General features: G+C 39.9%; 1 protein-coding gene across 1 annotated transcript in view; it reads right to left on the bottom strand.

The window, feature by feature from the left end:
• Positions 1-12,008: 12,008 nt before the first annotated feature.
• The window catches only part of DCHS2 (dachsous cadherin-related 2), a 102,051-nt gene continuing 88,530 nt past the window's right edge, over positions 12,009-25,529 (bottom strand). Inside the window, exons 15-20 of the mRNA XM_028743465.2 lie at positions 22,490-22,701; positions 21,511-21,662; positions 20,043-20,173; positions 17,507-17,793; positions 17,273-17,411; positions 12,009-16,250 (exon numbers count right to left, since the gene is read on the bottom strand). Of these exons, the coding sequence (XP_028599298.2) occupies positions 13,606-16,250; positions 17,273-17,411; positions 17,507-17,793; positions 20,043-20,173; positions 21,511-21,662; positions 22,490-22,701 (3,566 nt within the window). The 3' untranslated portion in view covers positions 12,009-13,605. The remainder of the gene's footprint in view (positions 16,251-17,272; positions 17,412-17,506; positions 17,794-20,042; positions 20,174-21,510; positions 21,663-22,489; positions 22,702-25,529) is intronic.

Here is a 25,529-nt window from a genome sequence, read left to right on the forward strand (position 1 = left end):
TGGCCCATGGGGGTGAGGGTGGGGATCTGCACTGTATTTCTCTTTAAATAATAGCAATGGTTCCTAAATTTTCTCTTATATAAATTAGCATATGCAAACATGCATATTTATGTCCTTTTGCAACATAGTATTTTTTCTTTTCTGGCAATGCCAGTTTAACCTATCAAAGATTGTGGATGCTGCACAGAAATGTTCCTTACCAACTTTAAGATACTCATGTCTCAAGTATTTAATGACATAACTCTGCTTTATTTCTATGGATTTAGTACAGCAACCTCTGAGATCTCAGATGGAACAAGTGAGGGTCATATTTCTGGGTCTTTTAAGGCCAATAGGGAAAATAGGGACATTAAATTTAGATGCTGTGTCTAGTTCAAACTAAACTTTTGTCCAAAATGTTCTTCCTATATCTATGTCATAAATCAAGGATCCATTCTGGATCTTATATGCCAGAATTTGGTTAAATCATGCAATTTGGCTGCCATTTCTAGTTCTTCTACGATTACTTGATGAATGCCATCTTCTTCTGTTTTAGGAGCTGTTTATAACTACAACAGGCCAACATGAGCTCCTTCTCTTTACCAGAGGACTCTTCTCTTCAGAAGTCTATGCCAGCTTATGTAAATATTTTTGTGCCTTTCCATGCTCCAAATGAAACCCACTCAGGGGTTCTTCTGGCTTTGTCTGTTAGTTTTGTTGCAGCAAAGAAGTCACTTCAGCTTTTGGACTGTACCTCAGAGCTTAGTAAATCTGTCACTGAACACAGCCTCTTAAATAAGATACTACTTGAAGATACCATACAAGAGAACTACTGTCTGTCTTCTCTGCACTTTGATTTAAGTCACTCTGGCTGCAAGCCTAATCCTATCTACTCAGAAATAAGTTTCACTGAATTCAATTGGGCTTTAGGAGAAATTAGGATTGCAGCCTCAATCTATCTTGAAATATACTCCTCTTTGGTTGCATGTTTGACTTTGCGATTGAATATGAACGGTTCCATAACTCAGTTCGTCCACAGTAATTTTGTATATCCATACCACCTATGGAAGTATTTTTTATTTGTTTTGTATCTTTAGATATATGTGAAGGAGCTTCTTCTGCCTGTGGTCAACCCTTGAAGGAAGTGGAAGTGAATCAGGACTGATTCCAGGTCAAAGCCACAAGAGATGTCAACTACCCTGGCACTGTGACCTGTGTTGATGTTGGTTGTTAGCATCTGGTCTTTAGAACAGGGCATTATGAAGTGAAATCTTTCTTATCAGCTGCTGAGCATTTCATATAAAAGACATTAGAACACATGGTGAGGCTTCTTCCAAGTGAGAAAGCTACCATTACAAAGAAGGATGGAGAGAAAAAGAGAAATTTTTTGAAGATTTTTCTCTGAGCACAACTTTATGCCAAAACTAATTTTTTAGGGGAGGTTGAAGTATGCATAACATTTGATGCAACAACAAGAGAAATACTGGAGTCTGTATGTCAGTGTTTGCTGCAAACAAGAAGCCTTTGCCAGAAAGGAAGATCTGACTATGTGTTTCTTGACAAAGATTCAATGGGCCTGCTAAATGTGAAATCATATAAACAATGTGAGCAAATAAAGTGCTATTGATGCCGACTATTTTGCAAAGGGGACAATAAGCATGAAAATCAAGATAATACAATGTATCAGTTTCACGGACACCATATATTAGAAACAGAGAATTGACATGGTGTTTTAATTTGGTGGATAAAATACTTTTGCTTGCCTCAAAGAAACCCAAGTTTATTTTCAATAACACTCAGAACCTATTCATGTTCGCCATCTGAGACGCGTTCCCAAGAAAAAGTAGCAGACCATCTTGCTGCTAAATGGGCTTCCTATGGCATAAGAAGCAATTTTGTTAATATTGGAGATGGTTACAGAAGGTATGCAAAATGCTTTTCCGCACCAAGATCAAATTCACATTTTTCTATCAATTGCTTGCCCTTGGCAAGTAGTCTTGGGAAGCTGCTGATGAAAGAGAAACAGGATACAGAGTCTCCTCTTACTGTCCTTGCCTCTTAGTTCTATTCGTCAAATTTACTGCAAAGAGCCTATCAGCATAGCTTGGAAAAGAAAATGCTTCTGTGGTGACCCTCATCTCTTTACATAGGCCCCAGCCTTGAAGATATCAGTAGGATTTGAAATAAACTGAAGCCTGCCATCAAACTCCATGTAGTTACAGATTCTTGGCAGTTTTTCTTCTTCAGGATGTTTTAACCATCTGTACAAACAACCCAAAACCTGACTGTTAAAGGTCTTGGGGTATTGTTAAACTAGAAAAGAAAGAAAAGAACTCATGGTGTGAAAGTCTGAAAACATGAATTTTATATTAGCCCAATATTTAGAGCCACACAGATCCCTAAGATAGTAATAATAGCTTCTCCATTCCTGTCTATAGAAGGGGCCTCCCAATATGGTTATTTCCTAGAAGTTGTGGAACTTTGCTGTGTACACACAGCTTCCTGTGGCAACAAATGTCCCACTGGCATGCATATTTCTATGGTGCTACCAAATATTTATAGGGCATCTATGCAAATGCTCCATGGAGACATGGCTTGGCAGCAGTAAATGTGAAAATGGTCTAGATATCTTAGTTGATTACAAGCCAGAAGAGATTATGAGCCAGCATTGCAATGCAGCTGCTGGAAAGGCTAATGCAATATTTGGCTGCATGAGCAAAAGCATAGTGTCCAGACCATGAAAAATAATACATCCACTCTATTCTTCACTGGACAAGTCACATATGGAGTACTGTGTCCAGTTCCAGGCAGGTTGTTTTAAGGAAGGCACCGACAAACCAGAACATCCAAAGGAGAAGAACCAGGGTGGTGCAGTTTGATAGAAGATGATAAAGGGCAGATTCGATAGCTCATCAGATATTGTAAGGGCTACCATGGCAAGCAGTACGCTCTCCCTTGCTGGAGCTGTTTTAAGCAAATGCTGAACAGCAGTATGTGTTTTTGTGCATTAATTAAGTAGTATATAAATTGTCAAAATACATCCTATATTGCAGATCCTGTCCAAGGTTGGACTACACGCCTGCCTAGGTCCTTTCCAAATTCCAAGTATCTTCCATGTCCATTTCCAGACACCATCTTAAGCAGAGATCATTGGCCTTTGTCAGCTCAGTGAAACAGACATGAGTAGATTGCATTTTTTCCAGTTATAGCAAATAGATGAGGAACTTGCTTCTGTGGAACCTCTCTCTTTAGTTTGTGTAGCCCTTTGGAACATCTGACCACCTTAGCAAAGTTTTGGAGCTGAATTATTTCTGGGCACCGGCAATTTGTTTTGCTATGCCAAACCAGCCTTCTTCAACCTTGGGTGCCCAGATGTTCTTGAACTACAGCTCCCATAATCCCTGACCACTAGCCATGCTGACAACTCCTTCTTTGTAGCCTGCATAATTCAACACTTGGCTTTGGCAGTCGTTAAACCCTATGCTTAAGGTCTGTGCTTAACACTTATTTCCAGCTATCTTTAATTTACAGAATAGTCTTCCTGAATTTTCTGGCAGTTGACACTACTACCATATTTTTTTTTTACCATTCGGAAGAAGTGTCCCAGGGGTTGATTACTGCAGTGTGGACACATATGGAAATCTGTTTTGCAAAATGAATTATCCCTGGGAGTATATTTCTCAAAATGAAAGCTTTGGAATAAAACAAGCACCATACTTACATGTCCTGAAGCTGTGCTGATGGACCTAGACAGTTTTGTGGACAGAGCCCAGAATTGGCAAGCCATGAATCCCAGGAGTATAGTTTGCCTGTCCATCATGGGTTTTCCCCACCAGAAACCACCAGGTCAACACACTGACTATTTTCCATTGAAGCTATTTTAGCTATCATTCCCCATCTAAGTCAGTTTGAATTACATTTTTAAATAAAAAATACTATTTTCTTAAACAATTTAATAATCTTTACTTCCACCAGGAAAACATTTGCTGCCATATCATCATAGAACAGTTTTGTAGTTTTATGGACAGTGACATTTTTTTGAACTCTTTATAAACTTCTACTGCTCAGCAGTACTGCTCCCGAATCCCAGTCTCAACAAACGTATGGCTGTATAACCTGAGCAGTACTTCTCTCTTCTGCCTATCTCTCTCCTCTCAAATGCATGCTGGCCAAGATCCAGCAGATTATCCTGCCATCCTATGAGGAAGAGACAGATCCCAGTAAGTTTTTTGGGAGATAGAAAGATTATTGGTCTCATATCACAGTCTCATCTTGGGAAATGATGCTAACATATTTTAGCATTCTCCACTTAGCGAAGTCTTTCTAATAACTTGGGTGTTTGTGAACATATTCAGATCTCTAGATCCAACTCAATTACACTTTAAATTTGGTTGGGTAAAGTGGAATTGCAAAGCGGGGGAGGATGACCCCCCCCCCAAAGTCACAAGGTTTTCAATTTGAGTAATTCCAATGTGACGGTGGTTGTCCTCTATGACCAATCAAAGCATGCCTGACCCACATTTCGGCATTTGTATATGCCAAGCAATCAAACTTAAACGATATTTAATTATCATATACGATGATGATGAGATTCCTGATGTAATGAGGAAGCCAATAACAAAAACTGTATGGGATGGACTCTTCAGACTCACATTGAACATGAACTTAATAAACAATGAATGAAATCTTTGTAAATTGTTTGAACTTTGTAAATAGTTATTTGAGTATGTACTCTTTCCTGATTTACTGCTTATCAATTGGTAGTATAATTTTATTGAGCTTTACTACCATTGTGTCCCAGTTTGTGATCAGTTCACCCAATGAAAGGTGAGTAACATATTTATTTATGAAGTAAAAGAAATATACTATTCCCAAAACAATGCTCAATGGGGGGGGGGTACTCCTTGTAAGTGCATTTAAGGCTGCAGCTTTAAATACTAGCACAGAACTTTCAAACTCTTATATTCAGAGTCTTAAGATTTTTCAAAGCATGCAATGCAAATGTTAGAAATGGCAAAGCAGGCAATTTATGTTATTTATTTACTTTATCATATATCTCCCATGTGTGACCACACTCCAGCAATCAGTTATTAACTCAGTCAAGAAGATGCTGAACACTGGAATTCAAGCAAGAAATATATACCTGATTCAGGACTGGTGGGCCTTTCAGAAAAGAATAGCAATCATAGTTCAGTTTTGAATGTATGGGACTCATTTAAAGACTATAATAAGAAGCAAATTACCTCTGTGGCATCAGCTAAAAAGGACAGCTGAATGACAGATTAGAAGAGACAGAAAAGGAAATGAAGGAGTTGGAAGCTAAATAAGCAAGGTCTGAAGACCAAAAAGAAGACGATCAAGTTACTGGAATTAAGAAAAGAATGCAATTTTCCAATTATATATGAAGCAAGACTTTTCTGCATAGTCATAGGGGGATAAGAAATCCAGCAAAATAAAAGCCCACTGAATTACAACGAAGTTGTCTCTATGGCACTTATTCTGATTCCTATAGAATATGCTTTATTGTTAGAAGTCTCATCCAAAGGCCAATAAATCTATGGAAAGACCCCGACACCAACTGCATTTCTGTTCTCACTGCACTGAGGAAAAACCTTTTGATGTTGTGTTTGAAACCTATTTTGAATCAAGGTGGCATGATAAAAGTGCACATGGCTACCATATGCAATTTTATTTTGGGGGGCAAAGGTGGGTTGTTATTATTAGTGGAGACCCTATCCTAGATGACTCCCAGTTGGGCACTTTCTGTATCTGTATACATACAGAGGTCACATCCATGCTATAAATTCAAAGGACTCTTATACCACTTTAACAATCGTGGCTTCCTCCAAAGAATCTTGGAGGGACCTGCAGTTTTGTCAAAGGTGCTTGAAATACAGTGGTACCTCAGGTTACATACGCTTCAGGTTACAGACTCCTCTAACCCAGAAATAGTACCTCGGGTTAAGAACTTTGCTTCAGGATGAGAACAGAAATTGCGCAGCGGTGGCGTGGCAGCAGCGGGAGGCACCATTAGCTAAAGTGGTGCTTCAGGTTAAGAACAGTTTCAGGTTAAGAACAGACCTCCAGAACGAATTAAGTTCTTAACCCAAGGTACCACTGTAGTAGCTCTGTAAGGGGTCTTCTAACAACTCTCAACACTTTTAACCACCTTTCCCATGATTCTTTGGGGGAGCCATGACTGTTAACAGTGGTGTTCAAAATATATGGCACTGGTGCGACCTGGAGAGAGTAGGGATGTGGAACCTGCAGCCCTCCAAATGTTGCTGGATTCCCATCAGCCCCAGCCAGCCTGGCCAATAGTCAAGGATGATGGGATCTGTAGTTCAACATCTGGAGGGTCAGAGGTTCCCCATCCCTACAATAGTAAACAGGGACATAATTTAAATATTAAAGGTCTCTGGTGTATTTAAAATTAGATCGAAATGACAGTTCTTTCCCTCTGAATGTCTGCTTGCATTTGAAAAATGAACCAAGTCCGCTCACCTCTCTTGGTGCGGTGATGTTGCTGGTCAGAAGAGGCTTCACTGGGGCCCTGATGGTGGAATTCAAACGGCAGTGCCCTTCCTGATAGGCGGAGGGGGCATATGCCCCCGCCGCCTATCAGGAGCTGGATCTTAGCTTGCACCATGCACTGGCGAATGGGGATGCAGGCTGGGACATGGGCGGAGCCAGGGGCAGAGCCAATGGAGCAGATGGTGGGCTTCCCTCGGATCCGCCCCCTGCCCATTTAAGGAGCCCACAGCTGGGGCAAGGCATGTGTGTTCCTGCGCTGGGTCCCCCCACCATCTCACCCACCCACAGTTTACACTGATAGGCAATGACTTTGCTGTGGCCACGGTGGTCGTCGTTCTTACGGGGCCAGGTAGGAATTTGCCCACCAGGCTAATTGGCACCGACCTGGTGGTTCTGCTTCCCTCATAGCAATTCCTCACAACTGGTTGAGCATTGGGGCAATCCTTTGTTTTGGATGGAAGGGAGGTTATAGTCCCCGCCTACCCCTCCAAACGCTGGGGATTCCCATTAAAGGGATCATGGGGGAGTGGCCATGTCTGCGTGCCTAGGGGGGCCAGGGCCAAAGGCACTCCCCCAGACAACAGTCCCTGTGGGGGTCACCCTATTTGATGTAAGTCTTTGGAACCCCAGCTTCACTTCTGGCAGGTGGGCCGGGAGTATTTAGATCGCCCCATGCCCAAGCCAAACCTTTTTCATCCGTATTCAATAAAACTGTGGCCTGTTTTTACCCAAAACCCAGTCTGATTGGTCTCTTATTTATATGGGTTTGGATATGAGAAGTCCGATGCCTTATCCTGCAAGAGATTCTAGCTAAATCATAAGAAAATTCACTCCAATCTTGGCATACAAATGTGCACACACACTCACATTTTTCTGTGTTAGATTCCAGGTTCTTGATGTCTCTTCTTCTGAAACACATTCCCTGCTGTTTTATATCCACTACACTGAAGGGAATCATTTCAGTGTTGCCAATTACATCACTGGTACTCTGTTTCTTCCAGGTGCTGCGTATGGGCTGAATCCAAGTCCTCCTGCAGCCTGTTTGTCCTGGCAGGGTTGGTTCAAGCCACAACACTATTCTGTTCTTTGATTTGAATCAATCTTCAAGTTTCTTTGAGAGAAGATTCTGGAGAAATGTGGCCATTTAGCCTTTAAAGATGCAGCAAGTTTAAGTTTAAGAAAGTTTATGTAAAACATATTCTTCTATATTACTTAAAAAAATAAAAATCAGTGAAGACATTTCCTCAAAACAAAAGACAGATTCTTAACTCTGAACAGGCAGAACCCCCTAAACCTGGAGTAAGGAAGCCCAGCCCAGTTCAGAGCATTCTGACAAGGGAAGAGATAATTACTATGAACATTCTGTTACCCAAACTTTTGCAAGGGGAGAAGAAGGATGCAATGCACTCATGTTTTGCAGAACATGAACTTACTAAACAAACCCCTACCAAACAAAACCTAAATGTTTATGGTCAATAAAATATGCACAGGAATAAGTAGTCAGTGAGTGACTATTGCACTAGCAGTTGATTCTACAGCCATCACCTAGAGGGTTGGCACTCTTGGTGTACGACCAGCACAAAATGCTGCTAACAATTCATGTGTCAAGAATGAGTCTGAAGCCTTCTTGTTTTCCTATCTTATCATTAACAGGTGAAATTCAACTAAGTTTTGCTCAGAGTAGATGCATTAAAATTAATGACTAAGTCAGGTCCATTAATTTCAATGGCCCCACTCTGAGTAAAATTTAGTTGAAACACCACCCAACAGATTTATTATTATGGTGTATATTTTTGTGGGGCAGAGCTAATGTATTAGATGCATAAAATATCACCAGAAATAGGTTAATATATTAGAAAGAAGAAAATGAAAAATGTATATTTTTAATTGAAGCCAAAAGGCTAAGCAATGTAAGATAAATAAAAGAAAAGCTGTATGTATGCCAATGTAATACTCATTCAGTTTGGAAACCAATTTGCACATCGGATGAAGTGGGTTCTGGCCCACAAAAGCCTTTGCTGCAATAAATTACTGAGTCTCTAAGTGTCACATGTACATTATACTGCAAGCAACTCTTTGGAAATGACACTGCATTTAAATCTGAAATGCAATAAATGCAGCTAAGTTCTTTATTTGAAGCAGAACACAACTTATTTAGGATTAGAATTTATCCTATATAGGCTATATATAGGGAAATCCCTGTGGTTATTGGCAGTGCTCTAGAAAAGGTTTACCCTACCTATGTCCTTTAGGAATTAACAAAATGTGCAGCACAAGCCTACATAGGCTAACTATGAATTAAAGTTTGGCATACTCACAGGCTCACTTCACTGCCTTAGACATAACCAACTTTCTCTAGATCAGCGATATGTTTTTCTTTGTGCAAAAAAAATATTATGACCAATAGATCACATTTTCTATTCATTTGGCCCTGAATTACACAACTATAATTCACTGGCTGTTAAGCAAGTCAATTCAGAGTGGCAACCCGCCAAAACCCCCAGCAAACCATCTTATTTTATAGTTTTTGCACTTTGGGCTTAATATATTTTTCCACTAACAAATCCTGCTCCTCCATCACTAGTATATACTGATCTTTTCTCTCTCTCTCCACTGATCAGACAATAGACTTTTTCAGGCAAGTGAAAACTAAACTCACAATAACTTAAACAAATTACATTGTTTACACAGAGAATAAAAAAGTGAGGTGAAAAGAGCTGACATATGATTTACTGCAGACTCTTTCCTTGTATATTCACATTTTTCAGTCCAGCCACACATGAGACAGAAATACATCTGCTTAATGTAGTTCACAGTTTTGGACACAGAATTAGTAAATATATATATTAAAAAGGAAAATGAAATAAAAAAAACCTTGACGGAACAAAGTTTCTTAAGTCTGATTATCCCATGCAGAGTGTGGCATATATTTGCTAAAAAGGGGGGGATTGGCTTACAGCTAATGTTTTCAAAAAGGAATGGAACAATGACAACTAGATTCAAAGTCAGGAGGCAGACTGCAAGGGGCACCAATGCCTTGTTGGCTGATACATAAAATGGCCATTTTGTGATGAAAATGACTGGATAAGTCCATTGTTTAGTGTACTATCACCAGCAAATGCTAATCTAGAACATCTACCTGAAAGGGAGAACAATGAACCTTTAGCCTTGTTGTATCAGTTTTCCACCCTATTCTATAAATCAGATTTTTGAGGATCACAGCATGGTGATCCTGGGAAACAAAAAGAGCATGGGTGAAATCACTCACTGATTCCTGACAAACGTGCCTGGATATGACAATGGCATACAATGTTCTATTGACATCTTCTGTATAAAAGAACTGGCTTGTTTCTGGTTTCATCTCATGTGTTCACACGATAGAGAATATCTCGGGGACAGATCGCTGTGCATCCAAACTGGTATTCAGAATGCAAAAAGGGAGACGATGATAGTGGAAAAGAGAGGTGCAAAACCTAAGGTGTCTGGTGAGTTTCTAGCACTTGTCACCACTGACTGTTTGCAGATGGAAGGCTTATTTTATTTTATTATTTATTTCAACAATGTACGTACAGCTGAACAGCTGTGCAGTCTCTAAGCAGTGTACTAACAAGTAACAAAACATTTTTAAAAATTAAAAATATATATGCTGAAAATAACCATGAAAATCAGAGGACCTTACTGAAAATGACTGCTAAAATGAAAAGGTCTTAGGACACCTGGCGCTGCCACCATGGCGAACTGCAGATCCCATGATAGCAGATGCCATCTGTGCAGTTAATTAAGGATAATCTGGGAGTAATTATCCTTGCAAGCCCCCCCCCCCCCCGGGTCGGGGGGGGGGAGAGCTTTCACTAGCATATCGTCCGATGGAATGCGGGGGCAGGGATGCAGAGGGCACACCACTGCATGTATTGGAAACCCCCCAACGTGGTCACCATGAGTGGAGATACTTCTGTTTCTTTTAAGATGGATCTGAATTTGGACTTAAGAAACAGACACGCTCTGAAGGAGAAAGATAACCTGCTAAATGAATCGGACACTTAGTGCCAAGGTTTTGATCTGGAGTGGACTCTTGTAGTAATTGGATTGCTATGTAAGTGAAGGGGGAGCCTTTGTTCTCTTTTTACATTATATTTGCTTTGCTATGATTTGGCAAGCCTTCACTGAAGAATTAATTAATTACTAATGGAATAAAATTACTAATGAATTACAACTATATATAGAATGCAACAGGGATTCAACAAGAACTATAATTTTCTTTATGGAGTACTGGAAAGAATAGACTGCATAAAATACTGTGATGATTTGTGACATTGCCTACTAAAGAGGGCTCTGATTTTTTTACAGTTTTGGCGAAACACCAGCTTATTAGTAGATTGGAAAGGACTAAAGGAGATAAATGCTGGAAGTAAGCCAGGAGTCATGGCCGGATGCTGGAATACTTTCAGTTTTGGAAAGGCAAAATGGAAGCTGTGGCATAATGAGAATTAAGTCCTCGAGGGAGGGGCAATGTTGAAGAGGACTGATCGATTACAACATGAAGGAAAAGAAGAATGTAAACAAATATTTCACACAGAAAAGTACAAGAAATAAATTTCCTTTGCAAGTTAATGGATATGGATTTGCTAAATACGAACAAAAGTCATCACACCAGTGGCTGTTAAAATAAAGGATCAAGATCGGAATTGTTGTATTTGGACTAATTAAGAGAAATGGTGCAGGACCAAGGAATAACATCAACTCCTGATAGCCGGAACATGAAAAGTCATAAAAAAATGTTGAATTCGGAACCGATTAATTGGCCCTTTTGATTGTATTATGATTTGGTTTGATTTGGTATTGTATTAATGTGGCCTCCATTGGATTATTATTAATGAAAAATTAATTAAAAATATTAAAAAATAAAACGAAAAGGTTTCAGCAAGCCTTAGAAGTAATGAGGTCTAGAAGAAATGATCAAAATGCATCAGGCATCTATAAAATGGTTGAATTTAAAAAAATAAATAAATCCATGTCCAAGCACCTAGGTTTCCTCCCCCTTCTCTTTTTTTGGGGTGGTGGTGGTGGTTAGAACATGTCTCTGGAAATCAAATTGCTAAATAATCTACAGACAGTGATTATTTCAGTATGGCACATTCCAGCTGTGCAGAGATTTTCCAATGGTAGCTACTATGTGACCTAAACTACACACACACACACACACACACACACACACACACACACACATATATATATATTAAAAAGAGTAGATAAGCTGTGACTGGAACCAGGCCCTGCTTAGAAATGCAAAATGTGTCAATTCTCTAAAATCAGTTTCCATTCAGGAGAATTCAGGACCATCTTCCTCTCTTACCACAGTCTTCTTCCTCAACTGCTTCCTTTAGTAGGGCTGGGTCAGGAAATGCCCAGAAATCCAAAGCCCTGGGTATCCTTATGGTTTAGTACCTTTTGTACATTAAAACCAAGAAAAATAAAAACTAAGTTTTCACAGTAGAAAAAATATAAAAATTATATTTAAAATACTGTTACATTATTTAGTTATGCAATTATACAAGTCACTGCTGTGACTTTACATTTTTGGTTATACTTTGTTATATACATGTATGTATTTTGCAAATACAGAATTCATAAATTATCATCGCCTATTTCCTTTCTTTTGTTTGGTATGATTTCATATCATGGGAAAATAACTGCTATGTGAGGGAACTAGTGTGGCAGATCCTGATAAGCTTTCATGCTTCCTATAGCAAGTCAAAAGTTAGAGCAAAAGGTCCTGGCTATAATCCAATAAACCACACAAGTAGATAGATCCCACTGTGGGTATGGAAAGCAAAGAACCATGAGTACAAGCCAGTGTATCCCTAAAAGCCAGACAATCCTGGCTGCACTCAGATATCAGATAAATGTCACTCTGTCACTTTTCAAAGAGGTCCAAGGGAATGTAGAATTGCACAGGTCAGGGGCCTGAAAGAAGGCACTCCAGCGACACCGAATACTTCTTTCAGACAATCTCAGTGTAAACTGCATTGGAGATTCACTGAAATCAAAGGCAAAAATACCAGATGCAGTAGTCATTCTACATCCACTAGGAATGTATCTTTGATTTGTTTTGCCATTCTGAATCTCTGTGATTCTACCATTTACTTCCAGTGTTATCTGGAAACAATGTTAATTCTACTTTTTTATTCCTCCAGCCTTTAGTGGTGGCCACTTTTACACAGAAGTAAAGAGGATCAAGATATTTTGAACCTTGAGCACAGTTATTCAGAATAAGCAATCGGTAATGTGAGCCCAGAGGGTCAGTCTAGCAAGCATTTCATTCCATTGCTTGTTCTAGATGAGACTGGGGAGAAACCAAAACTTTTTAGGGCCTCTTTGTATTCACCAAATGCCAATTCTAACTTATCCTGGTTTCATTCAAGGTAATGTAAACGAAGGTGCAAAGACATTTACTTATATACTGAAGCAAAAGAAAGCTGTAAAAATATTGGTAACTATATGCTGATTTGATACAACAAATATGCACACTCCGAAATGTGTGCGTGTCTGTAAATATACTTCTACATGCACTGAATATTACGTAGCACCAACTTTTTTCTTTTCTTTTTTTTACTGCAGCTGAAGTGTGCTTGGCTCAGGTATCAAGAGTAGTTTGGGGGAAGGGACAAAAATTGCAATGCCTGTTGTGCCTTACTAGCAGCACCAGAGCACATGTTAGACCAGCTAAAATAGAAACTCTGTATGCTGCATGGACATCCAGCAAGTTCTACACATCCTCAACTATTCACCTGAGTTTAAGAGTCAGCATTGCGTGAAAGTTCTGTTCCACCAGCAATTTCCCCCTAGATGTCTAGAACATACAGAACACAAACAGCCAATGTAGGTAGGTTCATAATGAATGATCAAGGAGGTCCCTAACAGATCTGAAGTACATCCTGCAGTGAATTAATTAGGCAGGTAAAATGTTTAACTTCTAAAAAATATTTTTCTCCCTCTTACAGATATAGACATGACATGCAATGCTCGTTAAGGAATATGGCAAAAACATTTAGCCAAACGTTCATGTAACACTTTAAGTCAATGATAAATAATCTATACTTGAACTTCTTCATCTGCTGAAAGTTCACACTTTGCCCCACCAGGGCATATCCCCTTCAGGTTAGGATGGGAGGTCACTGGAGATGCTGTAGGGGTCTGCGTGGTAAGCAGAGACAGAGAAGGTGAAAAACTGGGAGTCATAGCAGATGGAGGATACCTCAGGTGATGGATGAGGGGTGAGCGGGGGTATTTCTTAAATGCCTGACCAGGCAACAGATTTGGAATTCGCGGGGGGACTGTCTTTAAACCAGGCTGAGCTACAGAAGTAATTAGAGGAGGAGGAAAGATGAAAGATTTCTTCTCCTTAGGAAAGCTGTGCATTTTTAAGCTTTCATCCTCCAGTTCTGCAATATCACTGAACACGGATGCGAGAGGCTTAAATCTGGGTTCCCAATTAAGCAAGTAATCCCAGTTATAGCTGCCTCTGAGATCCTCATCAGAGTCAACTAGGGTAGCAAGAGATCCATAATGGGAGTTCTGATCATCAGGTATGAAGATATATTCTCTTGTGATGTCTGTCATGATGTCTTTTTCCTTCATCCCCAGGTTGTGAAGTGTTTCAGACAGCATTTTATTGCAAGCGTACTTTGCATCACATTCTCTTCCCTCTCCTCCACTTCCATCTTGGAAAGGGTGGGCAGCCTCTATGCTTTGAGAAATGGCCACAACATCGGTCTCCTCAGACTGACACGAAAGCTGGTCAGAGTCTCTAGGAATTCCTGAGTCGGGTATACGTGAGCCTCGGTCACTTAAAGCTGATCCGGAACCCTTCCTACAGGGATGCTCATTGATCCTCTTTATTTCCTCATCTTCTGCAGTTTCTCCTTCTGCAGAGCCATGGCCGCTGGAGTCTGAATGCCTACAATGGTTGCCCATGTCCCTTCTCTCTCTGATGCCTACCAAACTTAGCCACTCCGCTATGGTGCCTACTGGAAGGTTACCGGTTGCATGGATCTGGGATTTCCGGACGTCTTTAGGAGCACTATTCTCATGGTCTAATTTCAAATCAGCAGATGAGGGACATGGCATCTCTTTCTTCATGCTGGAGTTTGCAGTGTCTTTTCGCCTGAATCTAACAATAAGCACAGCAAGACTGATGGCCAGAAACAGGAATGCTACAGTAGAAGCGGCGATGCTAATGGACACCGTTTCCACCGGCAACATGGAATAAGTCTCTGGAGCTTTAGAAACGTTCACCAGAATTGTGCACGTGCTAGACTTCGAGTCCAGCTTTGGGCTATGAGCTTTTACAAGCAGTTCAAGAGTATCGCCTGCTCTCTTCATGCCGATTCTCTTCCTGTGGAAAGGTCTGGCCAAGTAGAGGGCCCCACTGCTGTGGTTCACAGAAAAGAAGGGTGACTGTTTTAGCAAAGTGTAGTGAACAACACCATCCAATCCTCCATCATAATCTGATGCTGTGACTTTGCCAATCAACTGCCCTGCTTCATTCCTTTCAGGGAAATCAAAAAAATATTGGTCTTGGTTAAAGACAGGGTCAAATTCATCTGCCCCCTTGACCTCCACTTGAACGGTGATAGTGGCTGTTGAATCGCTTCTGTCTTTGGCCTGAGCTATGAAGCAATACTTGTCCTGGTCTTCAAAATCAAGCACTTGCTTGGTGCGGATCTCTCCTGTCAGAGGATCTATGAAAAACATGTCATGATCTCCAGGAGTTCCATGACCAGACAAACATGATGACTGGATGGAATACGAAAGGTGACCGTAGGGGCCGGTATCAAAATCCAGCGCAGAAATTCTGCAGACAAAAGAAAAAACAGGCAGATTTTCATGGATTCTGCAGTCCTGGGTGGGAAATACAAATATTGGGACGTAATTGTTAGCATCAAGGATGCTGATGAAAACTACAGCGAAGGCCACATTTTTTATGCCAACTCCTCCATCAGAAGCTTGAATGGTGAGACTGAAATTCAATGTTTCTTCATAATCCAAAGCTCTGACCAGGTCAAGGGAGCCGGTTTTCCCATCTAAACGGAAGTGCCCCTTGTCATTTCCAGAGGTGATACTGTACGTGACGTCTCCATTAGGTCCAGCATCGCAATCACTAGCTGAGACAGCAGTAACATGACTGCCTACAGGGAAATTTTCCCTGACATGAACTTTATACTCCAAACTGGTAAATATAGGTGGGTTATCATTAATATCCAAAACAGTGATTGACACTGTAGCTGTGGCGTTTAAAGGAGGAGTCCCACGGTCAGATACAAGAATTAACAACTGGTAAGATGAACTGCTCTCGCGATCTAGAATGCTCCTCAACACAAGATTTCCAGTCAGTTTGCTTGGAGATTCTGGCCCAACGATGCATTTTTCCACCTGGAACTTATTACCACCATTACCGCCAATAATGGCATATTCAACATAGGTGCTGTCATGTGTCCTGTCATTGTCAATAGCTGAGAATGTTAGCAGCATCTCTCCAATAGAGACATTTTCACTGATACTGAGATTATACGATGGCACAGTAAATTGAGGGATGTAATTATTCACATCCTGGATCTGTATGAGCACTGAAGCAACAGCAGTCAAAGGAGGATTCCCACTGTCACTGGCTTCTACGTGGAGTCGAATAACTGGATTCTTTTCCTGGTATGTCACTGTCTTAACCAGATATAGTGAGCCTAAAATAAAGTTTTAGAAAAACACATTTCAAAACAGACTTTCAGTAATAGAAGCATAATGGTTCAGTTAAAATCCCCCCTCCAGCATTTCCTAAAAGAAACAGTCATCATTTGAAATGATTTTAAGGCAACAATCCTATACCCAACTGGGAGTAAACCACAAGAGTTTAAAACAATAGCAACATGTCACCTAATTCTGCAAGGCAGAACATTTTCTTTTCCAGTTGGAGCATACCTAGGCTATAGCGTAGTTGTTCCCAAACTTTCTTCCCCGTGGATCTCTTCAAAATTACTGAGGGTCTTGGCAGGCCATTTAATGCTTTTCCTGCTCACTGTAGCAATTGTAATCCACTGTGCTAAGTACTGTATGAATCTGAACTGTACTTTTATTGTTTCTTTTATTTCTTATACTTTTTTATTGTATTACAATTTGAATTTCATAGAAATTCAAGTTGTAATACAATAAAATACAATATAAGAAATAAGAGAAACAATAAAACTACATTTCAAAATCAATATGAATATTTAACGCGATGGACGTGCTGTCTGCCATCTTTAATTACAAATCCACAGACGTGCCAGGGACCAGAGTTTGGGAAACCCTGCTCCAGTGGGCTTCCCAAAAAGTGTGTGTAAATTCTTTTGCAAAATTATTAAATGTGGCAGATCTCTTTATTCTTTATATTTCTGGAAAATCCTGTTTCTACTTGAATGCCTAAAGGTATGCTGTAATTTAATGTTTTTCTCATTTGAACTCTTGAAGTAAGTAATAGCATGGCATGTTCAACAAACAGGTAAATAAACAGACTGCTAGATGCTCATTACATGTCTTCTGTTCATCACTTAAATCTTCCCATCACCTGCTCTCTCAGTGCTGTCAATGCAATTGTATTGCAGATATGGATGACAATTTTGGCTGTGTTTGATGTGTGGATAACAAGAAGCTTCAATAGGCATCCCAGACAAAGCACTTCATATTGTATGTTCCACACTGCAAATTATTAAACATACAACGAACTCACCATTTTGTGGATCAACAGAAAATTCATCAGAGGGGGGAAGAATTCTGTAGGTTAGCTTTCCATTGTACTCTGAATCTCTGTCTGTGGCATAGACAGTCAAAAGAGCAGTAGCTACAGGCCTACGTTCCGGTATCATCACCTGAAAGGGGGTGGGGAAAAGTCCACAGCATCTCAAGGTCACATGAAGAGATGTCTTCACAACAAAAGCTTTAAATTACTTAAAGTTTTTCTTACCTGATATGCATCCTGAGTAAATACTGGTGGGTTATCATTAATATCAGATATAAATATCAGAAGTTGTTCTGTAGTTGCGTGCACAGAATCCGAAACTCTGACCAACAGTTCAAGCTGAGTGATTTCTTCAAAATCTAATGCTTTCACCAATGTGATTGTTCCATGGCATTGGTCAATTGCAAATTTCATTCCAGGATTTCCATTCTCAGCAAAACTGTAGTGAAGGGGTGGTCCTAGGTCCGCATCATCTGCCAATACTTGCATCACCAGGGAGCCAAGTGGAGCATCTACAACCATCATAGTTAAGAGTAAGACTTATTTATCACTGTTGTTCTTGCAAGCCCTCCAGAAATTTTCATCAACAAACTATGTGTACAAAAACACACAGGCATAGTTGCCAGAAATCTTAGGAATATTTTAAGGGTAAGGTGAAAGATAATGTGGATGACAGTACTAAACTGTGTATATGCTGTTAAATCCTCTAGCAAAGTTTTGCAAGAATGCCATCCCCACACTGCAAATAAGAAAACAGATTTGCTCAAGAAATAAAAGGCATAATCTTCCCTGACTTCATAAAATAGCAGTTAAAAGGGTGGCTTATTACCTAAATGTTTATGTTGTGAACTGCCCTGAGATCTATGGATATACAGTGATGTACAGATTTAATAAATAATAATAATAATACATGCTAGCTCTTCCCAGCATTTTTGTATGACTACTCAAAGCTATTCCAGGGCAGGGCACACATCTCTTACCCTTTGCAATCTTGGTCATTGGAAATGAAAAGCCAGACCTTTAACAATATACTGGCAACACAAATACTCCCATGTATGTTTGGTGTTCATATGAGACCACCATTAAAAGGAGGAAAGGGGAACTAGTAGGAATGAAAATGCAAAAAAAGAAGAAGAGGAAGTTAATAGCTTACTGGATGGAACTACTCTCTTCTTATGTCAGGAGTTATTTTGGAAGAATATAATTTTGTCCAGATGTTTCAAAACTGGTCCTTGTTTGACGCCTGAGTACAGTAATGAATATCTGGCATGCAAATTGCAGATTTTAAGGTCTAAAGTTCATCTCCCAGTCGATTGACAATTTTCATCCAGGTGTGTTCTTCAAGGTCAATTTGCCTGAGTGAAACTATAATTCTGGAGGAATAGCTACATAAACCAGATACGGATAAGCCAAGCTATTTCTGGATTATTGGCAACCCCATGTCTGGCTGGTGGGTGGCAAATGCATAAATGTTTTCCACTTCTGGGAGTGACATGCATCACCGCTGTGAGTGAAAAATCAAAACATAGGAAGAAATCTCAAAATGGACTTTATTTTTAATGGCTGATGTGTCATAACTCCTTCTTGTGCTGCTCTTTAAAGGCAGCAGTTCCAAGTCACATGGAAACTGCCCTTCTCTCAGTTCCCCAAAGTGGAGATGCTGGCATGGGGAGCCATAAGGAAGAGCCATTCCATATGACCTCAAACTTGTGGTAGAAAAAGAGGCCCTTGGAATAGCTACTGTGCCACAAAATGTAACATCAGAAGAAGGACGAAGCACTGGAACAAAATTGCTGAACGTTCCAACACAAGCCAACAACTTCAGTTGATTCACTGTGAAGTTACTTAACTTTCATAACACGAGTGCTACTTTAGTCAATAACAATAGAATTGAAAAGTTAACTGTTGGGAACTCTGGCTTAAGAACTGTGTTTCTTTCTCCAAAAGGGAAATAGAAATTGAAAATAAATCTTAGGAATTTGACATCTGAACCTCACTGCAGGGTCTTTTACCAATGTTTTGAGATTTAATGCACCAGACCGCATTCTTTTATATGCTGTTTTTAAGTTGCACACAAATATAAGCTTCCCAGCCAGCAGAAATATGCCACAGAATATGTGCTACTCATAAAAAAAAAAAATCCCATCTGAGAAATTTCCCCCTATTTATTACAAAGGCATAAAAAGACAGTGGCCCCATTTGCACAGAATTCTAAACCATAGCTTGACATGACAAACTGCAATGTGCCCCCAGGATCAAATGCTCCTCCCTCCCATCTCATTCTATGGCATGGCTGCAAGTTCAAATTCTGATTCTAATTTTGGTTGGCCACATCTTGTGATACTTCTGAGCCTTACACTGTGGTTAATTGTAACTATGGTTTGTTGAAACAAGCCACCCTTTAAAACTATGACATGAAGTTGACTTTCAATAAACCATAGCTAAAATTAACTACGTGACATGCTGTGGTTAGTTTAAAACATAAGAGAAAGCCCTTGAATGAGAGGGAGGGGAGGGGAGGGGAAAATGTGTGAGCACAAAGCTCCCTGTGGTTTATTCATGTAAGCATGAGCTAGCATTTTCTAACTAGGTGCCCTACAGATGTTTTGGAGTATGACTCCAATTATTCCTGACCATCCCAGTTGCCTGTAGTCCAAACATCTGAAGGGCACTGGGTTGGGGAAAGCTGCAGTAAACTATGGTTTAGCAGGATTAGGTCCAAACCAGCACAATCTCTTTGCTTGGTGTTTGCCATTCTTACTTTCAGGGAGTTCAACGATGCCGAACGGCTGGAGAGTTGGAGCATTGTCATTGATATCCACAACCTGTATCTCTATTGTGCTTGTAGCAGATAGCCTGGGGGTTCCTCTGTCAGCAGCTTGCACAACTAACCTGTTAAAAAGAGAGAGTCAAAAACATGCTCCGTATTTGTAAACCATGACTTTATATCTAATTAAAAGTTACACCAAAAATGATAAACTATTTCCAAAATTATCCTTCTGCAAATGGGGTGGGGGAGAAACCTTGTAACTTTAATTTTTATCATTTACATGACACTTCAAGTTAACATGTGAGGAAGGGATTCAGTTCAAGAACGACAGAGGGTTAAACGGGAACTAGAGAAAAGGAGCAGGACTCAGGGCTGGCATTAACGCTTCACGGATGTCATGTGTTTTACATATTGTAAATAGGTTTAAATTGGTAAGCAGTATTTTTCTCTATCTCCCTTTGGAAGCATGTATTTTGTAGTGAATGTCATTATAATCCACTTCAAAGCTTGGGAAAGGGCGGAATATACATTTGTTAAATAAATATGCAGAATTCATCTTCTCTTTCATCTCTGACACAATAACTTCCTTTCAAAAGTGACAAACAGCATTGTTTCCCATTATTCACATGACGGCGCTGAACACAAAAAGCTGCAATTGGATATGTGGAGTCTAATGCCATTCATCTACCACACCAGTTCTGCTCTTGAGTTTTTGTGGCTTCAAAATTGTCAGAACACATTACTTGAATTACAGACTTGCATTCAAAGTTTGTAAACATGCATAATTTCATATTTTGTCTAGAACATATATCAAGAAGGTACACATGGAGATATTTACTAAAATAATCGGTTTCTTAAGTTTCAGTTTGCAAACACACACACACACACACACACATATCCACACACACCAACTTTCATAAAAAACCCTCAATGTTATATTCAAGGCATTCAAATTAAGCTTCTGTCAGCAGTTCCCTCTGAAGCTCTTAACATTTAACATTTCCACCCAAGTTTATTGTGTAGGTCAAAGAGGAGATCATTTGAACTTTGAAAAAGCAAAGTTCATAGCCCTATTGAATAATTTCCAAGACAATAACGCACACTCACACTACAAAGAGCTTACAACCCCCTATTCTCAGCAGGTAGGAGCATCATAGCTAGAAACTGGAGGGACTTGTCAGGAGTGAACATGGACCACTGGTACCAAACTGTATGGGACACAGCCTTCTAGAAAAGCTAACCAACAAACAGAAACTAAATTAAAGGAGGACAAATTAAAGGAGGACACCTTCACCCCTGTGTGCTTCCTCTTCATTACATAAACAGCCCAACAAGACAACAAGAACCCACTGACAACATACAAATTGCTATGGCTAACTTGACCCAACAACCCCTTCCTCCCCCCCCCCCAAAAAAAAACTCACACCAGCTATAGATCTTGTATTTGTTAGAAACAAACCTATATGATGGAATGTCTTCACGGTCTAGGATTGCATTTGTTGATATAATTCCTTGTGCTGAATCAATAAGAAATGCTTCATTTGTGTTGCCAGATAAAATGGAATATTCAATTTCTCCGTTAAGTCCAGCGTCATCGTCTGTTGCGTAGATCTGTATGGAGAGAAAACCCATCCTTATGCTAAGGCACCTAGCTCTACATTCTGGAGTAGAAATGGATCTCGGATGCACATGTGGCGCTTGCTGCAGTTTGTTTGTGTTGCAACTTTGCTTCTATTGGCCGAACGTATTATTTTCCCACGTATGTGACAATAGGTGCATGTAGAGTTCAGAAGGTGTTGGATTACAGCCAATGAAACTTATTCTCAGTGTGGGATAATCCATACATGGGTCAATGTCCCCTAATGCTTAAGGCTGCTGCAATGTCACATGCAATAGCTTGCCTTGCATATAGGGAAGGATCTGAATACTCAGAACAGCAGGGAAAATTACAAGTGTTGGTAGTGAGTGTGTGCATGCAGTCCCATGGCTTCCTAAATGCTGGTTCCAGTTTTGAATTCAAGTAAGACCCATGTTTTCTCATATATGTTCAGCATATGCCTTTCTTAATTTTGTAGCGACCACAGTTCTTTTTATTGCTCCTTGTTGCAGATCAGTGCTTAATACTTCAGAACTGAAATGTACATTCATTTTCTCTACATTTCCTCTTTTTGTCCCATCAAGATGAGTGCCCTCTCTCTCTCCTCCTGCCCAAAAAGAGACAGAATATTCAGCCACCAGGGACCCTTGCGAGAAAGGATGCATTAAAAAATTGAGAGGAGTAACCCAAAATAGGTATTTCAAATGGTCCTATCAATCTGGAGAGTTTGGTTAGATAAATTAGCTGGTTGTAATGATGATAGAAGTGGACGAAAAAATACAGTATACATTAAGAAGGGAAACTTCAGACACATATAGTTTAAACACAAGTTTTAGGTTACCTGCATGATGTATGTGTTGTAGACTTGACCTTCCCACACAGATGTTTTGAAATAGTTTTGCTCAAATCGAGGTGCATTATCATTCACATCCTGTATAAATACTGTCACCCCACACACCGCCGAAGTTAAGCCATTTCCAGCTAAGACTGCAAAATGTACCTTTTTCCTCACTTCATAGTCAAGAAATTCAGCTCGTTTTACTGTGATGTCACCTGTTTTGTTTGATGAAAACAAACAGATGACTGTTATATATTCAGAAATATGCATACATAGTTAAAACGGCAGTGCATTCTACATAAAAAAATAAGTAAACAAGGTAAATAAAATTGTAAATGAAAGAGAAGACAACTGTATGCCTGATTATCTATTTTAACCACTTTAAATTGTAGATCTAGAGTTTCTTCCTTCACTTCAATCACTCTCTAAAAAGTGCAGAAAAAAATGAAAACCATAATGGCAATTTGGCAAAAAGTATTTTTTATTTTTTAGAGAATCTTAATAAAAGTAATCTAACCAAGCAATCTACATTAAAGTGGGACTGCATCTGCTTTTTATTAGTCCAATTCAGGATCCACAGCAGCCAAAGAAAGGCTAATGGAAGAGGTCTAGATGAGGGCTGGTGGCACACACTTATCTTGGTGAATTCTTACTACCCCAGAAGCCAACATTTACAAGGCAGGACAATCCTACCCTTCTGCCACAAATATTTGTCTATGCCACTACCAATGCAATGGGTACAGTTTAGAGCTCTCTCTGTGAAGGAGACTGCGTTTCAAAGGCCTAATTAATGACCCACTGCCAGTTTTTCTGATGTCTTATTTTATCATTTGCACATTCCTTTCTATATTACCCTTGCATCAAGGTTGCACAATGGGTATTTGAAGAAAATTCCTTATTTATGTACTGCATTTATTCCAGCATGATATTCAAGGTGGTATACAAAGGACTCCCATCTAGGAAATGGACCAAACCCAGTCCTGCTAAGCTTCTGCAAAACCTGTCATGCTTCCAGTGGTTCTCAACCTGTGGGTCCTCAGATGTTGTTGAACTACAACTCCCATCATCCCTGAGCTCTGACCTTGCTAGCTAGGGGTGATGGGAGTTGTAGTTCAACAACATCTGGGGACCCACAGGTTGAGAAAGGCTGCTTTAGACCATAACCTTGGACCCAGGTATCATACTCTGCAGCTACTGATACAGTGAAAACAATGAGGAGTCTTAACACTTTGTTCTTTTTTTGTATCAATGGTTGGGTCCACAGTTCTCTTCTGCCAGCACCCCCTGAACACAGTTATGTTCCTGGTGCTTGTATGCTGGCATGGGTAGGGAAGGTGGGAAACAATTTTTCCAAAGTCCTCTCTCCTCCTCGGCTAAATGACACTGGGAGCTGCAGAGGAATGGGAGAATTGGCAAGAGTTACTTCCCTCCTCCAACTAGTGGGACTCCTTTCAATGGATGAAATGCCTCCCATGGTTGGAATGACTCTTTCTGTCTGCAGTAGGTGAAGTCTAGATTCAACCATATTAATTTTTTAACTTTTCATAAAAGTATCAAAAACTATGCATTGTTGGAACTTACACAGCATCTGGTTTGCAACTTGCTGACAAGTTTACTTCCTGGAGCAATCAAACAGATAACTGGGGCTGGATAGCTTGATCTTACTCCAATAAGCAGAGGCTTCCTAAAGGAACATCCTAAAAAGGCAGAGTACTTATAAAGAACCCCGATAAACCTTGCCACTAAGTTCTGCCAGCTGAAATGCAAGAATGCACTTAGGATTTCTGTGGCTGTGCCTCTTCTCTCCCACCTGCCCTGAAAAACCACTTGGATGCTGGGGGCTGTTAGAAGCGTCCTACTCTCGTGTAGGACCCTGGTAGAGACACATGCCCAACTGGCATGTTCTCTCCCTCCTGGTCGGTCATTTGGGAGCTTCAAAAGCAAACCCGAACATCACAGCGACTGATGCACACTTATGGATCCGCAGAGTATTCACAGTTTGTGTAACAGAACCGGTAGCACAGCATTTTGGCTAATCTACGTTTATTTACATATAATACACTCGGAGCATTCTGACTTTGCTCCTTCTCATCAGACTTCAGAGAGAGAACAAAGGACAATAGTCCCACTTCACGGAACACAGTAACACAAACATCCTGTCTCTGTCACTTCCCACACTGTGGAATAAAAACATACACTGACATGTGGTAGACAACAATCCCATGACTGCAGACATGGGGAATGAATCTCCAACAGGGGCTTCCCTGTGCTGGATTGCAGGCACAGCAGTATCCTGGTCAAGAAGAATTCAGTTATGTTCCTATAGTACACATGCTGGTACTCTGGTGCCACATGCTAATCAAGGCTTTACTGCACAACAAAGTACAGGATGAGGCTGTGTATGTGTGTAAATAGTGGCACTGAGCACCTATAAGCTCCCTCTCTCTAATCATGCCTCAGAATCATCCCAATGGAAATGGATCTTGGGTTGGCTATGATTATTCTGCCAGCACAAGTAAACATATGTGTACACACACAGAGACAGACATATAGCTTGACTCTCCTCTATTAACAATCCAGTTGTTGAAAACATCTTATGTAAACGTTCCCAAATGCGTACTTGATTGAGATTAAATGAGACAGTCATGTTAATAAAATAATTGATTATTAAAAACATACTTGAGGTTTAACTAAGCAGTAGATCTCTTTCCACAGCCAGAAGGAAGTTCTTTTCAGCTATCAGATGGTATTCATTTAGCACACAGCGACTTTACTCATAAAATCTAGCCAGTGGATGGTTTATGTAAAAATCTTTTAAAAATACATACTTTTATGTTTCAATGGATTTTCCACAAATATACAAAAATGTTTACAGCCCTTTTCACATCCATATTTGAAACACTGTTGAAGTTAAATATGAAATATGTCACATTAAAGCTGGCTAATTAAAATTGATGTGAAGTTTGCAATCACTTTGCCTGATCACAATTGATGTTCGATGAATTTTCTTTCTGATTATTTTAATGAGAAACATAGCAAACCT

This window comes from Podarcis muralis, chromosome 9 (assembly GCF_964188315.1).
Source record: "Podarcis muralis chromosome 9, rPodMur119.hap1.1, whole genome shotgun sequence".
Lineage (NCBI taxonomy): Eukaryota > Metazoa > Chordata > Lepidosauria > Squamata > Lacertidae > Podarcis > Podarcis muralis.